General features: G+C 48.7%; 1 protein-coding gene across 2 annotated transcripts in view; it reads right to left on the bottom strand.

The window, feature by feature from the left end:
* Positions 1-1,157: 1,157 nt before the first annotated feature.
* Positions 1,158-15,497, bottom strand: part of LOC146434860 (TGF-beta receptor type-2-like) — a 29,207-nt gene continuing 14,867 nt past the window's right edge. The window contains exons 2-7 of one of the 2 annotated variants that reach the window (XM_085067005.1): positions 12,325-12,475; positions 10,881-11,083; positions 7,051-7,856; positions 6,795-6,936; positions 5,469-5,596; positions 1,158-1,669 (exon numbers count right to left, since the gene is read on the bottom strand). In XM_085067005.1, coding sequence (XP_084923131.1) covers positions 1,457-1,669; positions 5,469-5,596; positions 6,795-6,936; positions 7,051-7,856; positions 10,881-11,083; positions 12,325-12,475 — 1,643 coding nt within the window. In that variant the 3' untranslated portion in view covers positions 1,158-1,456. Of the gene's footprint in view, positions 1,685-5,468; positions 5,597-6,794; positions 6,937-7,050; positions 7,857-10,880; positions 11,084-12,324; positions 12,476-15,497 lie in introns of both variants that reach the window. The other variant, XM_085067006.1, reaches the window with a different exon arrangement.

The raw sequence follows: 15,497 nt of genomic DNA, 5'->3' as shown, positions 1-15,497 counted from the left end.
GTGGTCACACTTGCAGGGTGAATAAGTGGTAGCTAAGCAAATTTTTTGTTATTTAGATTTGATGCAACCTTATTCATTCCCCTTCCGACCTTTGGAGGGGATGGAGACAATTTGGTTCTAGGCTTTTAATTTAGTAGCTGTAAAAACAGTCCAAGGAGGTGGAAACAATAGGTAGAGAAGAAAAGGTTTTTATATGGGCTAGTGCTTTCATAGCTGAACACTTCAGAGAACCAAACCAGCCCTGCAGTTCTGCTTTCCTGCTCCACACTGGGGAGCCTTGACTATAGACAACTTGTGGCTGTTGCATGATTTGCTTCCTTCCCCTCTTTCTGGGCTGATCATGCAGCTGTGTGGTGGCAAACAATGTATTCCTCTTGGATGCTATCCCAAAAAACACACTTCTCTGTAGGTGTCAGGTATGGGCTTGCAGGGCTTAGGGGCACCTGAAGATTTTCCTCTTTGCTCCCAAGGGTGGAGTGATTTGCACAGTACCAGGTTTCAGAGCGAGGTGTGACTTACCTTTCCTTAATTGCTTTCCAGAATAGAGGCAGCCTGGATTGATCTGGGAATCATGGGAATAAATGTCTCAGTTCTGTCTGATTGTTTCTTCAGGTCAGGTAACCCAGCAGGGAGGTGCAAGAGTCACAAGAAGAATTGGCCAACACACTTGTGCTGATGCTGTTACTGTGGCACAAATCTGGCTAGAGGTGCCTGGAAACTGGTCTAATGGGGCAAAGGGTTGTCTAGATATCCTGCACTGAGAGTTTTTAGGGTGAAGCAGCCATGTCTACACTGGTGGCTTCTTTCTTCTCTCCCAGAGAAGCTTCACACACCCACCTGAACTATCAATTAACCCAGGAATTCCCCAGTGAGAAAAGGTATGTTGGAGTTGCATCATATCAGGCTTTTACAAACTGGATTACTGTGGATCTTTGCGCAATGTTGAATGTGTGATTTTCTTGGATGCCAGCATTTCTTCCATAGAGGGTGTGGTACGTCTCATGATGTCTTTTCTTGCTGCTGCAACAGATTTTGTGTGTGTCTGTGTGTGTGTATGCCATTAAAAAAAAGGAAAATTGTGTTGATCACTGCAGAGTAAGTTAGAAAAGAAACTCATGATGACAATGTGGAAGGACTTAAAAAAGATAGACATGGAATTCAGGTGCTTATTAATAAAAGATTAAACATTATTATTTTAAAAAATAATAAAAGGAATGCATTGCATCATTATACATTTTAAGGAAGTACAAAGTCAGTTCATATAATAATGTCGCACTTTAACCAAAATATTGATTCCACAGTTCACTGTATCTGTGGGAAGAAACAGATCTTATAAATAATTTATGTACTAGATCTTAGTTCCATTTTGAAAGACAGTGAGGTTTTTTTCCCCCATGAGCTAAATTCTTCTCCCTTATCCTCTTGTTCCTCGCGATGAGGACTTTAGCCTGCTGCGTCACTGAATGTTTCTGCTCCCATCACTGTCCTGGTGCTCCCCACCTGGAGAAGCTGTTTTGCTGGCCTCGTTGTCCATGTTGTTGTTGAGGATGTCATCACAATCCATCTGTGCCATCAGGTTGAAGCGCTCAGCCACGCAGTGGGCAGTGAGCCGAGCCTCGGGGTCGTGGTCCCAGCACTCGGTGATGGTGTCGCACAGGAAGCGCATTCCCTGCAGTCAGAGGGGCTGGAATTAGAATCAGAAGGCAGGAGGAAGAGGATCTAACAGTCTGTGTTTTAGCACACTTCTGACAGCCTCCTGCATAAAGGCTGTTTTTGGCCAAGCTTAAGCACAAGAGGAACCAGCCTGGGTTACCCACAGCCTGGGTAAGCTGTGGAAGTGCTGAATGCTTCCACTGGCACTGCTTGTGTTACAGCAGCAGCCTCAGCTCCCCTGGCATCTGCTCCCAAGCATTTCCCGTGCTCTCTGGAAATTGGCTTGTGCTGGCTGTAAGACTTAAAAGGCCTGGTTCCTTCCAGCCCCTGTTTATCTCCTGTCTCAGCCTTGCCCGTTTGGATCAGAGCATCCTAAAATCAGGAGCAACAGGAGAGATGGTGACCTGCAGGTTGCTGGCTGAGCCCAGGCACTGGGTTTGAGCTGTGCCTGTTACACCTGAGGGAGAGGATGGGTGGGTGGGGGGTTTTCAAAGGCAAGTTTGGAATTAATTTCTTAAATCTGATTTTATGTTTTAGTGGCACTCTGAAAAGGGTGTGTCATGCCAAGCATTCATTGCAGGGTGCAGCTGAACCTTCTTCTCTTATCACAAAATAGTGTTTTGCTTGAAGTGGGATGGGGTGCTTCCCAGTTTACTCCAGAGCATGTGGAGTTCCTCTCAGCTACAATGCTTATGTCTCCCAGAAATCTATTTTTTTTTGCCCAATTGTGTAGGGCTCTGAAAAGAGTCACAATATTTTGGGCTTAGAAACAAAATAAATGGTAGTATTCAGCTGGTATTTTCCCCACTCTTTAGCTAGTAACACAGCCAGCACCAGAAGCTGTGTTGAACCTTCTTTCGCCCATGTAATTCCATCATGTGCTATTGCTCTTGGCATCATTGTCAACTAAAGTTGGAACACAGTGGAAAAATCATTATTCTAAATAAAGCTTTGTGGTTTTCTGTGGGTTTTGTGTATTTCTTAATTTGCAATTAAGAGAACCCTAAAGTCTCCTATGGACCCACACAGGAGGAAGATCCAAGTCCTACAGAGATGTAGGGTCAGTGCCATCTGCCCTTCTCCACCTTACTGAGAACTCACTGCTCTCTGTTAAGGTTCATTGTACTAAACCTTCCGTAATGGACACAGATTGGAGAGAACAGGAGTGTACAGCAAAACTGACAGATGGTGTGTTTCAGCACCTCTGACGTCACTCATTTATTAGCTTAGTTAAAAGGATTTGAGGGTAATTGATTACATGCAAAAATGAGCTAGCTTAGGTGAAGCTTTTAAAGTCAGCCTGTTCTCAAACAGGACATCGAAGATTTTCTGTATTTATTTTTCACTGAAATAATAAGACTTACTTACAGTTTGCCTTGTAGTGATGATGGTCTTTTGAATGGTATAAATGAAACATGTTTGGCTTACAAAATGGACTTAGTTTGGCTTTTATATTTGATACCTGTTATTCCAAGTTTCCAAAGGATGCTGAGTTGTACAAGTGTATTTTCAGTGGCAATATTGACTTAAGCTTCCAGTGCTCCTTCCTGTCCTGCATGAGCCTCTGGTTGTGTAGATGAGTCTGTTCAGCTGCTTTGTGAACCAGATTCAGGAATTTACCTGCCCTAAAAAAACTTTTTTTTTTTTTTGTTTTTTTTGTTTAAATGTGGTGGGGTGTGAAACAAGGTAGAAGCACGGACCCAAGGGGTTTGTAAGTTATCTGGGAAACTGGGGATAAATTTCTTCAGCTGACTTTGTTGTGAGGCCTTGCAAACAGTTGCCCTGAAGCTGCTGTTGGATGAGTCAGCCCTGTCAGGGAAATTAGTGCTGACACTTGCTGAAAAACAAACCATGGTCTTCACTTGACTGCGAGCAATCCTGGTGGTTGAAACCACCAAAGTAGCATTTGGAGCTCTGCAGCAAGCTTATTTTCATTGGGGGGAACATCTATGGGTGTTTGTCACCCTTTCTGGGTGTCACCTAACGCTTCTTCCAGCAGGAAGCCAGCCTTGACCCCTGAAATGGCACAAGCTGGTGGCTTTCTGCTGCTTCCCAGCAGATGGTGCTGCCCAATTCCTCATCCCGGGGAGAATGGTTGCAAAATGCCTGGAAAATGCTGTAAAGCCAGGCTTGTAAGGAGACGTTTATTAGATCAGCAGAGATTAGTCAGAGAAAAACTTTCAGCAACACAACGTGGCTTTTCTGCTCCTCTTCCCCAGTGACCATCAGATGGTCCAATAAAACTTCCACATTATAAGCCTTGTTCTGTTTACTTGCTAGACCAACCCACCTACAGCAACGTTATTTCTGGGAGGTGACTGCAGTCAGCCTCCCTTCAGCCCTGGGAACAGCACAGTTATGCTCACACGCTATCAAAGTATGATTTTTGACAACTCAAGCCTCTGTATATTTTTTCTGTGGTTTCAAAGTTTATCGGAGACCCTCGGAGGTGAATGTCTGAGATGAATACTCAAAGGCTTCAAATACGTGGCAGTGCTGATTGAAGTTCCTGTATTTGCCTTTGTGGATGAAAAAGGCTGGGAGAGCTTCAGAAATGAACTCACTGACTGATAAACTCCTTGGGGGTCCTGCAGAAACCACTGATTCATTTGATGCTGTTTGCAGTTTTGGTCAGTCAGGTCAGCTGTGAGTCTCTGGACAAACATGGTTTTGAGAGGAGACATTGTAGGGAACATATGGCCTCCTAAGGTCAAGAAATCCTCTCTTTCCTCATGCAAAGCCTGCCTGTGTGTGCCATCAGGGCAGGGTGGGAGCAGTGGCAGTGTGTTTTATGGGTAGACACTGCAAAATGATGCACTGAGCAGAACAGGGCTCTGAAAGCTGGCAGGCTCAATGTTCCAGCTTGATTTTCAGGTGAATGGGTGTGTTGATCAGCAGATGGTGTTTTTCCACAAGACATGTGAAATTCAAGAAGTACCAAAGTCAGGCAAGATGTGAATAGTCACTATCAGGATGCATGTTACACTTCGTGTCCTTAGTGTGTGGCAGAAAGCACTGGCCTGGGGCAGAGGACTGTCAGGGGCAGGAGGGAGCTCTGTTTCTGTAGCTGGTTGCTCTGGGTGTGCTTGTGGGTGGTTTTAACAGAGCACATTTCATCACTGCTGAAATGTTCCTGTTCTAGAACACTGGGTTATGCTCTCTGTGCTGACACGCTTTTTTTTCAGACCCTCAGAAGGCTGGTGAAAAACTTCCCTTGGCAAGCCCTGAGCCTTGCAGAGTCCCTGCTCTCAGCTTCACAAACATTTCCTGAGTGTTTTGCATGAAGAAGATGTTTCCTGGTTTGCTCTTCCTTGTAGAAATGGAAATCTTTCTTTCATGTTAAAGGTAATTTTGAGCTTGAAACCTCCAGAGCCAAGCAGGCAGAAGGCTGGATGCACCTCCCTTCCCTCTGTGCCTGCTGTGAATGGCTGTGTGTGAGGGACTGTGTGTTTCCTGAGCCTTCCAGACAAGGTGCCTAAGGGAGGAGTTTTGTGAAATCCAACGATTTACCATTTCATCAGAAGAGCTGCACTGAAATGCTCCATTTTGCAGTTATTCTCAGGGTAGCTGAAACCCCTCAGCTGGCATTCATAGCTTCCTGATAATGGCTATTGATCAACACACTCTGCTGTACCCATGGCTGGTGGCTTTTATGCAACAAGGAAGTGAGTCCAGTGGGACTCATGTGGAGCCAGCCATCCACAGTGGAGGTGGAAGTAGAGCCCAGGAGTTCTGCCCACTTTTTGGCTCTAACTTTAATTTTTCAGGCTGGTTTAGTGTGTTGCTCTTTCCTGAACGAGTTGCTCCCAGCTTACCTGATGCACCAGCCAGCTGCTCGGGATCTCAGGCCGGCCTCTGCCATGCAGCACGATGTCCCTCATGGTGTCCACACAAGGCTGCTCCTGCACTTTGGACCCAAAAGGCAGCTCGTAATTCTTTACCTCTGCAAGGAAGCAACAGCAGCATTACAGGATGTTTTTGGTGCATTCCCTGCTTTGTTTTGGTATGGTCCACCGGATAAGAATGGATTTGTTTTTAACAGTCTGCAAAAAAAAAAAAAGCAGATCTGGAAACAATTGAGAATTTGAACACAGAAATAATGTTTCTGGGTTTTCACATAAAGGTTCTTCTCAGAGACAGCACTGAACAACCATCTGACCACCTCCCTGAACTCAAAAGATGCACTACAAAGGACCTAGTTTGTCTTTGGGTGAGACATATTTTGAGCAGGCAAAAAGAGTTGTGCTGGTGAAAGATGGGAGGGCTGACTATGATACGAGATTTTCCAGATTTCTGCTGCAGGCATGGAATTGGTCAGAGGAGAAATGGTCCTTCCAGAAGAGCAACCCCATGTTGCTCAACCATGCAGAAACTGCTTGTTGGCAGAGGTGAGAGGCCACCCTGGTTCCTGCCAGCTCCTGCCTGGATCTGAGTGCAGGTGAGATATGAGCAGGGAGGGATAGTCTGGGATGCCAGTTTGGGAACAAAGGATGCCTGGGGTATCTGAGCCAGGCAGGGGTCCACTGCTGACCATGAGACTTGCAGGGCAGTTGGAGCTTTCTGGCCAAGGGTTGGAGGTTCCTGCAGCTCCATGGGCTGGTATTGCGAGTAGGTGGGATAGGGAAGGAAAGGGGAGCAAGCAGAAGGTAGGCAGGGCTAACACCAGGGCTGTTAATGAAATGTTTTTCTACACACATTTTCAGATGCCAGGATGTGGCTCTGGGACATGAGGAGAGATGTCACACTGTCAGAGGCTGGGGTTTGTGAGTCCCCATTTGCAACACAAGCTCTCTGGTGTTGTCTGAAGAAAAAAATATTTGAGGAGGGGGAGACACCGTTGGCTCTTCCTGCTTGGTTTGCTTTGCATCACCAGCACAGGCTCCATGGGACTTGGCAGCTCACTGGTTTTGAGCAGGGGCTGGACCAGATGTCCCCTGGGGTCCAGTCCTGCTCCTTGACCATTGAGCCACCCCCCCCTTGAGCCCCAGGACACAGAGCAGGCAGCCGTGGGGTGATCTGCCACCAACTCTTGGCAGCCCTGCAGAGACTTGGGCCACACCAAGACCTGTATTTGGCATCAGTTGGGATGTGGGAGTAAAGGAGCAAAAAGGTTCACGGCAACCCCGGTGTGATGATCCTACCTCCTACCACTTCACATCTGGAGGCCATTTCCCACAAAACGAGGGCCATGGAGTAGACATCCATCTGCTTGAAAGACTCCAGGTCTTCCAGGTTCACTCTGGACTCCAGGACCTCTGGGGCCATGTACCTGGCGGTGCCCACCTGCCGGCAGAGAGGACAAAGGCATCAGCAGGGGTGGGCGGGGATTTTGGCCACAGGGCAGCTGGCGGTGGCTAGCAAAGGCTCCTCCAGACAGGGCTGATGGGTCATACTTGCCTGCCCGCTGTTGGCAAAGTCGTCCACCGTGAGGGAGGGGTCGAGGCGTATGGCGATGCCGAAGTCGCAGAGCACACACTCCTGCTCGTTCTTCACCAGCACGTTGGTGCTCTTGATGTCGCGGTGGGCGATGGGGATTTTCGGGCGGCCGCAGGCGGTGTAGTCGCTGTGCAGGTGAGCCACCCCGCTCACCAGGGACCCAGCCATCTTCTGCAGGTCCATCCAGCTCAGCACGTGGCGGGAGAGGTAGTCCTTGAGGTTGCCCCGGCTGTGGTAGGCGGTGATGAGCCAGTACTCCCGGCGCGGCCCCGTGCCGCGGTCCTCGGCCGTGAGGAACTGCAGCACGCTGTCGTGCCGGAGGCTGGTGTCGGTGAAGATCTGGCTCTCGTTTTTCCAAGAGGAGTATTCCTCGCAGGGGAAGATCTTCACGGCCACCGTCTCGTACTGCCCCGAGCGGCTGTGGCTCAGCTTGGCCCTCCACACCTCGGCGAACTGCCCTTTGCCCACCATCTCGTCCAGCTCGATGGGGAGCAGCTCGGCGGGGCGGCTGGCGCAGCCGGGGCTGGTGCCGGCCGGGCTCTCATCCATCAGCACGGACAGCTTCTCCTCCCGCTCCGCCGCCTTTCCCGGCTCCGGCAGCGCCGGCGGCTGTCCCTGTTTCCCTCCCCACGCCTTGGCTCGCTTGCGTCGCTTCTGCGTGCGGCAGAGGTAGAATATCACCGTGATCATCACCGCCACCAGCAGCGGGGGCAGCAGGCTGATGGCAGCCACCGGGATCACCTCTTTGCTCTGCAGCATGGAGTAGCCTGCGGGGAGGGAAGCACAGGCGAGGTGCTACTGCTGGTCTGCCGCAGCTCATGTTCAGCACGCGGAGGAGGAAAATATGCAAAGCTGTTAATGGAGCGCAGCCCTTGGCGGGGCCGCGGGAGCCCAGCCCGGCACGGAACCCAGATGTAGGCGCTTGGCAAGGGGGCTGATCGGTTTTGCGCTCAAATTTAGCTTCATTTATCAACAGAGAAAAGGGTCAGCATCGGCTGGATTGGGCAGTGCGGCACATGCGACCCTCATGCTGCCACCCAAAGGGAATTTTGGGGGTCGTAAGTGGTGCTTGCGCTTGTGGTAAGGGGAGCTGGGCGGGAAATAACGGTGATAAATGTGAGGCAAGGCTCGAGCACAGCAAATCTCTTAGGAGGCTTGGGGCTGGAGCTTTGCAGGACCCCTGTGGTACACAGAGAGCCAGGGAGGGATGCTGGGGGTGGGCAGTGTGCAGGACCACCCAGCCCAGGGGAGTGCCGCGATGCTTTGTAGGATAATTAGCAGACAAGAGCATCATTTCAGTGCTTGTCTGCCAGTGTTGGCATCTCCTTCCTCACCCTGTGACAACAGCAACCCCATCAGTCGCCAGGGCATGGCTGCATTTGTTTTATTTCTTTTAAACCCCCTGTTGGCCTTCAGATTGTTGGGGGGAGGACACGCACACAAAGCCATAACCCTCACACAACATATAATTGTCTGATCCTTTGAAGTTCGCGATTCCTGGAATAAACATGCTGACTTCAGTAGAGATATTCAAGTAAAATCTTACTCAGAGGTTTTTCTGCCAAGGATAATAACCCAGGGGAAGAGGGATAAGAATCATTCCATAAGCAAAACTCTCGCTGCTTGACCTCAGTGTGTGCAGATCATAATTCAGGTTCTGGAAAAACAGAGCATTTAGCTATTTTCCTTGGCAAATTTCAAAAAAATGTGCTGCAGCTAATTTCTGCAAGGCTGTGAAAGCGTTTCTAAAATAGGCATCAGGTTTAAACCACAAGATCAACCTAAACTGATATAAATCAATAACTAATTCAGGAATATGTTTATCTTGGAAAGTGCTAGGCTTGGATATCACCTACTGCTTTAATGGATTTACCCGATGCTTCAGATCCCATCTTTGAAACTCTGGAGAAAGAGAAGATATTTTTAAGGAAGTTGTGTGCACAATTCCCAAAAAGGGGAAGTTAACACAACTTCAGGAAATTCCTTCATGAGGATCCCCATTCCTGATGGAAGTCTTTTGATACACAGGGTTTGCTGGGATTAGACCACTTCTACAGAGAGCAAATGTAGTTTCTCTGGCAATACCCACAGGTCTGTGACACCTTGTTGAGCATTGCTGTATGAGTGTCTCCCATCCCTGCTGAGGGGATATGGACCTCCAGGGCTGGGCTCAGCTGGAGCAGAGGTGGAAAGGGCTTGGCATGCTCCACCCTACCCAGCATCTTCCCAAGGTGTCCACTGGGCTCCTGTGCACACAGCTTTAGGAAATTATGGCTCTGTGTGTTCATTAGCATGGTCTCTGAGCTCTGATGGTGTCCCCTGCACCCCTAGTGCAAGGGCAATGGTACCCAGCAGCCCAGACCTGAAAGCAGGGCTAAGGAATCAAGAAACAGGAAAAAATCTGCCTGCTTCAGCTGCTGGAGAAGTGCTTGTCTCTGTTGGATATTTCTCTGCTCAGGAGTTGTCTACACCATTGAACATGACATAAAGTTAATATTTAGAATGCGAATGATCCCTTAAAGCAGAAGAAAAGGATGTAAAGAGTGGTGTCTGTGAGCCTGGGGTTTGCCTAAGTCAGTTCCATGGCCCATGTCAAAGAGGAGAGAGCTGTTAAAGACCTGCACTGCTCTTGCTCCCACTTGCAGTGCTTTCCACGCCGGCTGACAGGAGGAGGCTGGTTCTGGAGCCTTCACTGGGGGCGGCATTTCCAATGAGCCAGTTGTCATTTTTGTGTGAAATTACATATCCCAGCATCAGCTTTGGGATCTGACTATCTCTCCCTAGAAGTGTGTGTACCTGTTATGTTTGGCTGGGGAATCAGCAAAGAACCGCCAAATTTAGCATCATTTGCCTGCATTAAAGTGGCTTGTTTGTTCAGAGAATTTGCATTTCATGTGATGTTTTTCTCTTTTCCTTATGTTCCAGGAAAAGCTATGCCACTGGCTTGCAGGTTCTGCTTAGGCTCACTTTCAGCATCTCCTTGTTCAGTGATTATGGAAAATTGGAGACGTTTCACTTTGCTTTCATCACAGGTCAGATTCTTGATGGACACTTGGATAAGCCTGGTCTGCTCTGAGGTGGGGAGCTTTGGACAAGCCCCCAAAGGCTCAGGATCTGGTTGTAAATGTTTCCAAAGTATATGACCCTCCTGAGGTACAGAAACGAGCTGCCTTTTAGTTTTCCCTCCTGTGGATTTACAGCTCCTGTTGGATCTGCAGCCATGTGCAGCCACATGCCAAGCCAAGCTCACATGTGAGTGCACAGCTCCGGGGCAGCTCCAGCCATCCCTGCCCAGGAGAAAACTGCTGCAGGAATTCCCAGGAGAGCAGCAGGAGAGGCATTCCTGCATGCCAAGCTCTGCACCCCAGCACCTCCACCTCTTCAGGTTACAGCTGTGGGGGATGCAAGCACTTCCCAAATTGGGGCAGGATTTGCTTCAATGAGATTAATTTAAGCTTTTCACAGCTTTTGACTCTCATGGGTTACATCAGCTCCGGGGTTCCCCAGTTGATTCACCCTGCACTGAAGGCACAGCCCACTGAGAGATAGGGTGGATTTTCCACCACCTGATGTTTCCAGGCAAAGGCTGGAGGTATTGCTGGGCGGAATGCTTTGGCCACAGACAAAATGCTGGGCTCAGGAATGGGGTAGAGATTTTAACCCAGCTTTTATATAGGGAGGTCAAAGAAGATGGTGGAACAGCCCCTTCTGCCATTGCATCTCCCACTCGCCTGGAAATACAATGAGTTTGTCATAGGCCCTGAGCACTGCTCCTCCTATGAACAACTCACCATTGGTGTGGTTCTCAAAGATGAGTTTGTCATTGCACTCCTGCTCATCCACACAGCCACAGATGTAGATGATGCCATCCTCACTGGGCTGGTGGCTCATGATGCAGCGTGAGGTGTTGTAGTTGGGGACCATGAGGTTCTCGATGGGGCGGTGGGGGTTGTGGCACAGCGTGCTGATCCTGATGCTCTCGTTGTCCTGTCTCCTGCATGTGACAAATGAACCAACACAGCATTAGCCTGGCAGCTCAGCCTTTGTGTCACCTTAAACCCAATTCTAAGATCATTTCTTTCAATCTGTGTAGGGAATGGCTTGTTTGCAGTGGTTTGTTAGCATGGGATGGGAGATGTTGGGAGAGGTTGTCAGGTTATTTGTAACTGCCTAGCTGCCTAAGCTCATCCGATACATGACGTAGGATGCAGCTCCATCCTGTGCAGTGGGATTGCTTCCCTGGCATGGGGATTCATGCTGCAGGGGCCTTGCTTTTTCCTGTGCATGTAAGCTGCCAATGGGAAAAGCCCAGTGACACGCTGGATTGCCTACCCAGGATTTAAGGTGGCTTCCCCATGTGTGTGTAGGGGGATTTGGGGTAGGGGGTGGATTTTGTTGTTTGTTTGTTTGGGTTTCTTGTTGTGTTTTGCTTTTTTGAAGGTCCATAATGCAACAATTATGTTGAGGCAAACTCCTACTGAAAGCTGGCATACAGCATTCACGCTAATTAGCAGGTTGAGATAAAGCCTAGCGATAAGTGCTTGGCTGGCTTTCACTTTGGCAGACAAATTAAAAGGGAAAGTGGAGGAAAATCACTCTGGGCAGACCCAAAATGGATGTTTTTTTAGTTTTGCTCATGGGCACCAAAAAGCTGGGGGAGGCACTCTTCCGGGCCAAACCATGCAGTGTGTGCTTGGCCTGAAATGCAAGATTTCATTTCCTGTCCAGGCACCTCCCGCAGGAGCAGGAAAGGGCTTTTTCCAGGGGATGGGAAAGAGGTGGGTTAAACCCCATGGGTTAACCCCAGCGTGGTGCCAGCTCAGATGTCCATGTGCTGGATGGGGATTGGCCTCAGCTGCACCCCTGCATGTGAGCCGAGGTTTCACCCACCTGATGCAAGAGGATATCATATGTGATGAGGTCAGAGTTGCTGGTTTGCCCTTGGGTTCAGCTTGTAAAGCTAAATTTGGAGGTTTATGGGAGTTTATAGGTCCCACTGCAAACTTGCCACGCTTTGTGTCAGGCACTCAAAAGCTTAATTTATTTAGAAAATAAACTGGTGCTAATTACAGGGCAGACCAAATAATGTTTTTGCTGTGAATTGTAATTTTAATTATGATGGACTCAAAGAAAGAGGAAGTCCTGAATTACTGCAGAGGACAATAATCCAAGCACAGGGTACACACATGAAATGCTTTCCCCCCATCTCGCCTTGGGGAGGGAATTTCCTCTCACCATATGGCCACGCAGATCTCGTAGGGATCCTCGCAGTAGGAGTTGAGGTTGCAGTTGCTGTAGCACACCTTGTCCTCGCAGGCTGGGGCTGTGGAGTCACACCACTTGCACAGGTTGGTCTTGAGGCTGCGGCGAGCGCCGGCACTGCAGGCTGGGGAGCAGAGAGGGGTGGCAGAGTATAACTACCACCATTTCCAGCAATTCACACAGCCCGGGGAGAAGGAGCCTGAACTGACCCTATTTCTCCACGCATTTTTTTGTTTAAGCTTTCATTTTGCTCGGCACTGCCCAGTCAAACGTGCTTTGTGCTAAGCCAAAGCCTAGAGGAGATGGGGGAATGCTGCCGGCAGGTCCTGCAGGACAAGAGCCTGGGAAACCACAGAGAGCCACGTTTTCCCTCTGTGTTTCCCGTGCCATTTATCATCAAGAGGAAATTTACTTCTTCCTCTACAACCTAGGCTCAAATTGGCATTTCCCCTCACCCCGAGTACACTCGGTGTTTGAAAAAGGACATCTCCAGGTCTCTGTATGCCTGAAGACTTCATTTATTCCCCTCCCGGCAGGAAGAGAGGTGCTGGGGAGGGATGTATGGCCAGGCTGGGACAGCTCCCTCCTCTCCTGCTGTCTCCTCCCCCTCCCTCTTTCTATTCAATGAGGCCAAGCTGGGAAATGTGTTTGCTACCCACCCCCCGAGCATCTGTGGCTGAGACTTCCCAAGCTCTGGAGCAGCAGGAGCTGCTCCCTCCAGGGCTCCATTGCCCTCTCTGTCCCATCCCAGCACGAGATGCTCTCCTGCCCCTGAAGCCCTGGATCTGCCCTGGATCTGCCACAGCAGCAGGAATAACTGCTGCCTGTGGGGAGCTGCTCTGCCTGTATCTCACAGGCATAACATTATCTCTATTTTTATAGAAAGGGTGCATGAACCAGGCTTGGTTAAGGGATAAATCCCAGCTAAATTTAAACTTCCTGTCTTAAGGCTGCTAAAAGTCTTAAAAAAAAAAAAGCCACTGAGTGTCTTATGTAGAAATATATATTTATACTTTCTTTTACTGAAATACATGCACTCCAAAGTGTTCAGGTATGAACCTGAACTACAGCAGCTAATTTTTTTAAAGTTTGAGCTATCTGTGATTCTGTGGCTGCCACGACCCCAAGCCACCCAGCAGTGCTCCATAGGGTTCCCAGCCCCTATGGAAAGGGCAGCCATGGCCCACTGTGCTGCCCCAGCTATCACAGGGTTTTTCATCACCAGCTGTTAGTCTGAAGCAAAAAAATTGCAAAATCCCTGACTGTGGCTTGGGAAGCCTCAGGGCCCTGCTGATCCAGCACACCCATGGGCACCCCCAGGTCTGTCAGCAATATTCAGGAACTCCTGCATTCTTGATGATCACATCTGTGACCTGCCTGTGGTCCATGGCTGAGCCCACAGACCCTTTTTAATGCATATACTGTCTCAACAGCAAAAAGGGTTCTTAACTTCTCTGCTCCCCAAATCCAGGGCATGCAGCCTGCTCTGACAGCATCCCATGTGCCTGCCCTGCTTCCCTCACCAGCTCAGACCCCCCTCCCTGCGACAGTCATAAAGAGCTGCTGGAAGGCTCCCACACAGAAATAAACCATTTACAAGCTCCCATGGCCTCGTATGTAGGGCCAAGGTTAATGGTGGAGGGGAAACCTGGGTGCAGAGGAAAAGCCTGTTGCATCTGAAGGCTGGAAGGAGGAAATTTTGGTTTAAATGGCACATGCCAGGCTTAAAATGCAGCTCAGCAGGGATTGTGTTGTGCCAGGTTTTGGGGGAGCTGGGAGCAGAGAGGGTGAAGATGTTGCCCACAACCTCTTGCTCAGCATCCCCTTTGGGTTAGCTACCAAAACCACAGCTTCAGCCAGGACTGGAGGCACCTGCAGCCAGCATGAGCTATCTTCACCTCCCTGCTTTGCTCTGCCAGGGCAGGGCTTGAAGAATCTCAGGCAAAATTCCACTGCAGGATGAGAGTTTTGGGTGTGGGACAGAAATCAAGCCCAGCATTTTTGTGCAGCCTTCAACCTACAGCGACAGCCACCTCACCCTACAAACCCCATTCGCATTATTTCATGGGAACAGAGAGTTGAAGGTCAGCTGGTTTCTCCCCCAAAACTCAAGCCCTACCACACCCAGGCCTGTGCTCTGGTGGTGTCACTGCCATAGCTCCTCTTTCACCCCTTCAGCTCAACCCAGCCATGCCATGGCTCGTGCTGTGCTCACAGCAGGCTGGTGTGGGATTACCTCAGAACCATCACTCCAGGGATACCTGGGGGCCCTGCAGAGGAGCAGCAAAAGGACAAATCCAGGTTGTGGGTGTTGCTGGTACAGGATAGGGTTAGTTATTTATGTATTTATATCCACCAGGTATGTTATTTACTTATTTATTTCAAGGGTTTGCATGAGATCTCAGAGCAGAATGTCAGACTCACCAGTATTACTCTGGTGTGTATGGTGGGGATCTTGACTTGGCTGCTCTGTTCAGAGGGGAAGCCAGGACAGATGAAAGAGTTAAGTATGTAAACAAGATCCAGAAATATAGTGGTAACTGGACAAAATTCTTTGGAGACAAATTGTTCTAAACTAGCTCAGGCTGTGATTCTGTTATCTGCTCTGTAAGAAAGGTCAGAGCAGAAATATCTATTTTTTTTTCTCTCCCCCCCATCATTCTTGTCCTAGGAAGTTAAAAAGAAGAGCACAAAGCCCACTTCAAGTTTCTTCAGGACTGTGTGTCCTTGAACCATTAGCTCGTAGGTACAATTTAACTGCCACATCACTCATCTTGGCCCTGATTAGACCCAGATGAACACTTTCAATATTAATAGTCGGATGATTTAATAAAGCTGCACAAGCAGTAAAAGTAACAATACACTTCCATAAACGGGTTCCAGATGTTGCCAAGGCAAACGCTAAACATCAAAATACAAACTTAAAAAAAAAAAAAAAAGCTAAAAAAAAAAAAAGGCTGGATAAGCAAAACTTGGAACAAACTATAAACTAATTAAATGTGGGTTGAGTTTTCCAAAAATAAATTGAAGCCATAAGGATGTGATGTGAGCCAATAAATAGTACAGTTAGTCAAAGTTATTGTGGAACGACAGTTGGAGAGATGGTTTGAAGTCACCGATAGGTGGGCTCACAGCAAGCTTGGCTT

The sequence above is a fragment of the Lichenostomus cassidix genome, chromosome 7 (assembly GCF_008360975.1).
Source record: "Lichenostomus cassidix isolate B80296 chromosome 7, HeHo_3.0, whole genome shotgun sequence".
Lineage (NCBI taxonomy): Eukaryota > Metazoa > Chordata > Aves > Passeriformes > Meliphagidae > Lichenostomus > Lichenostomus cassidix.
This window is presented reverse-complemented; position numbering and strand designations above follow the sequence as displayed.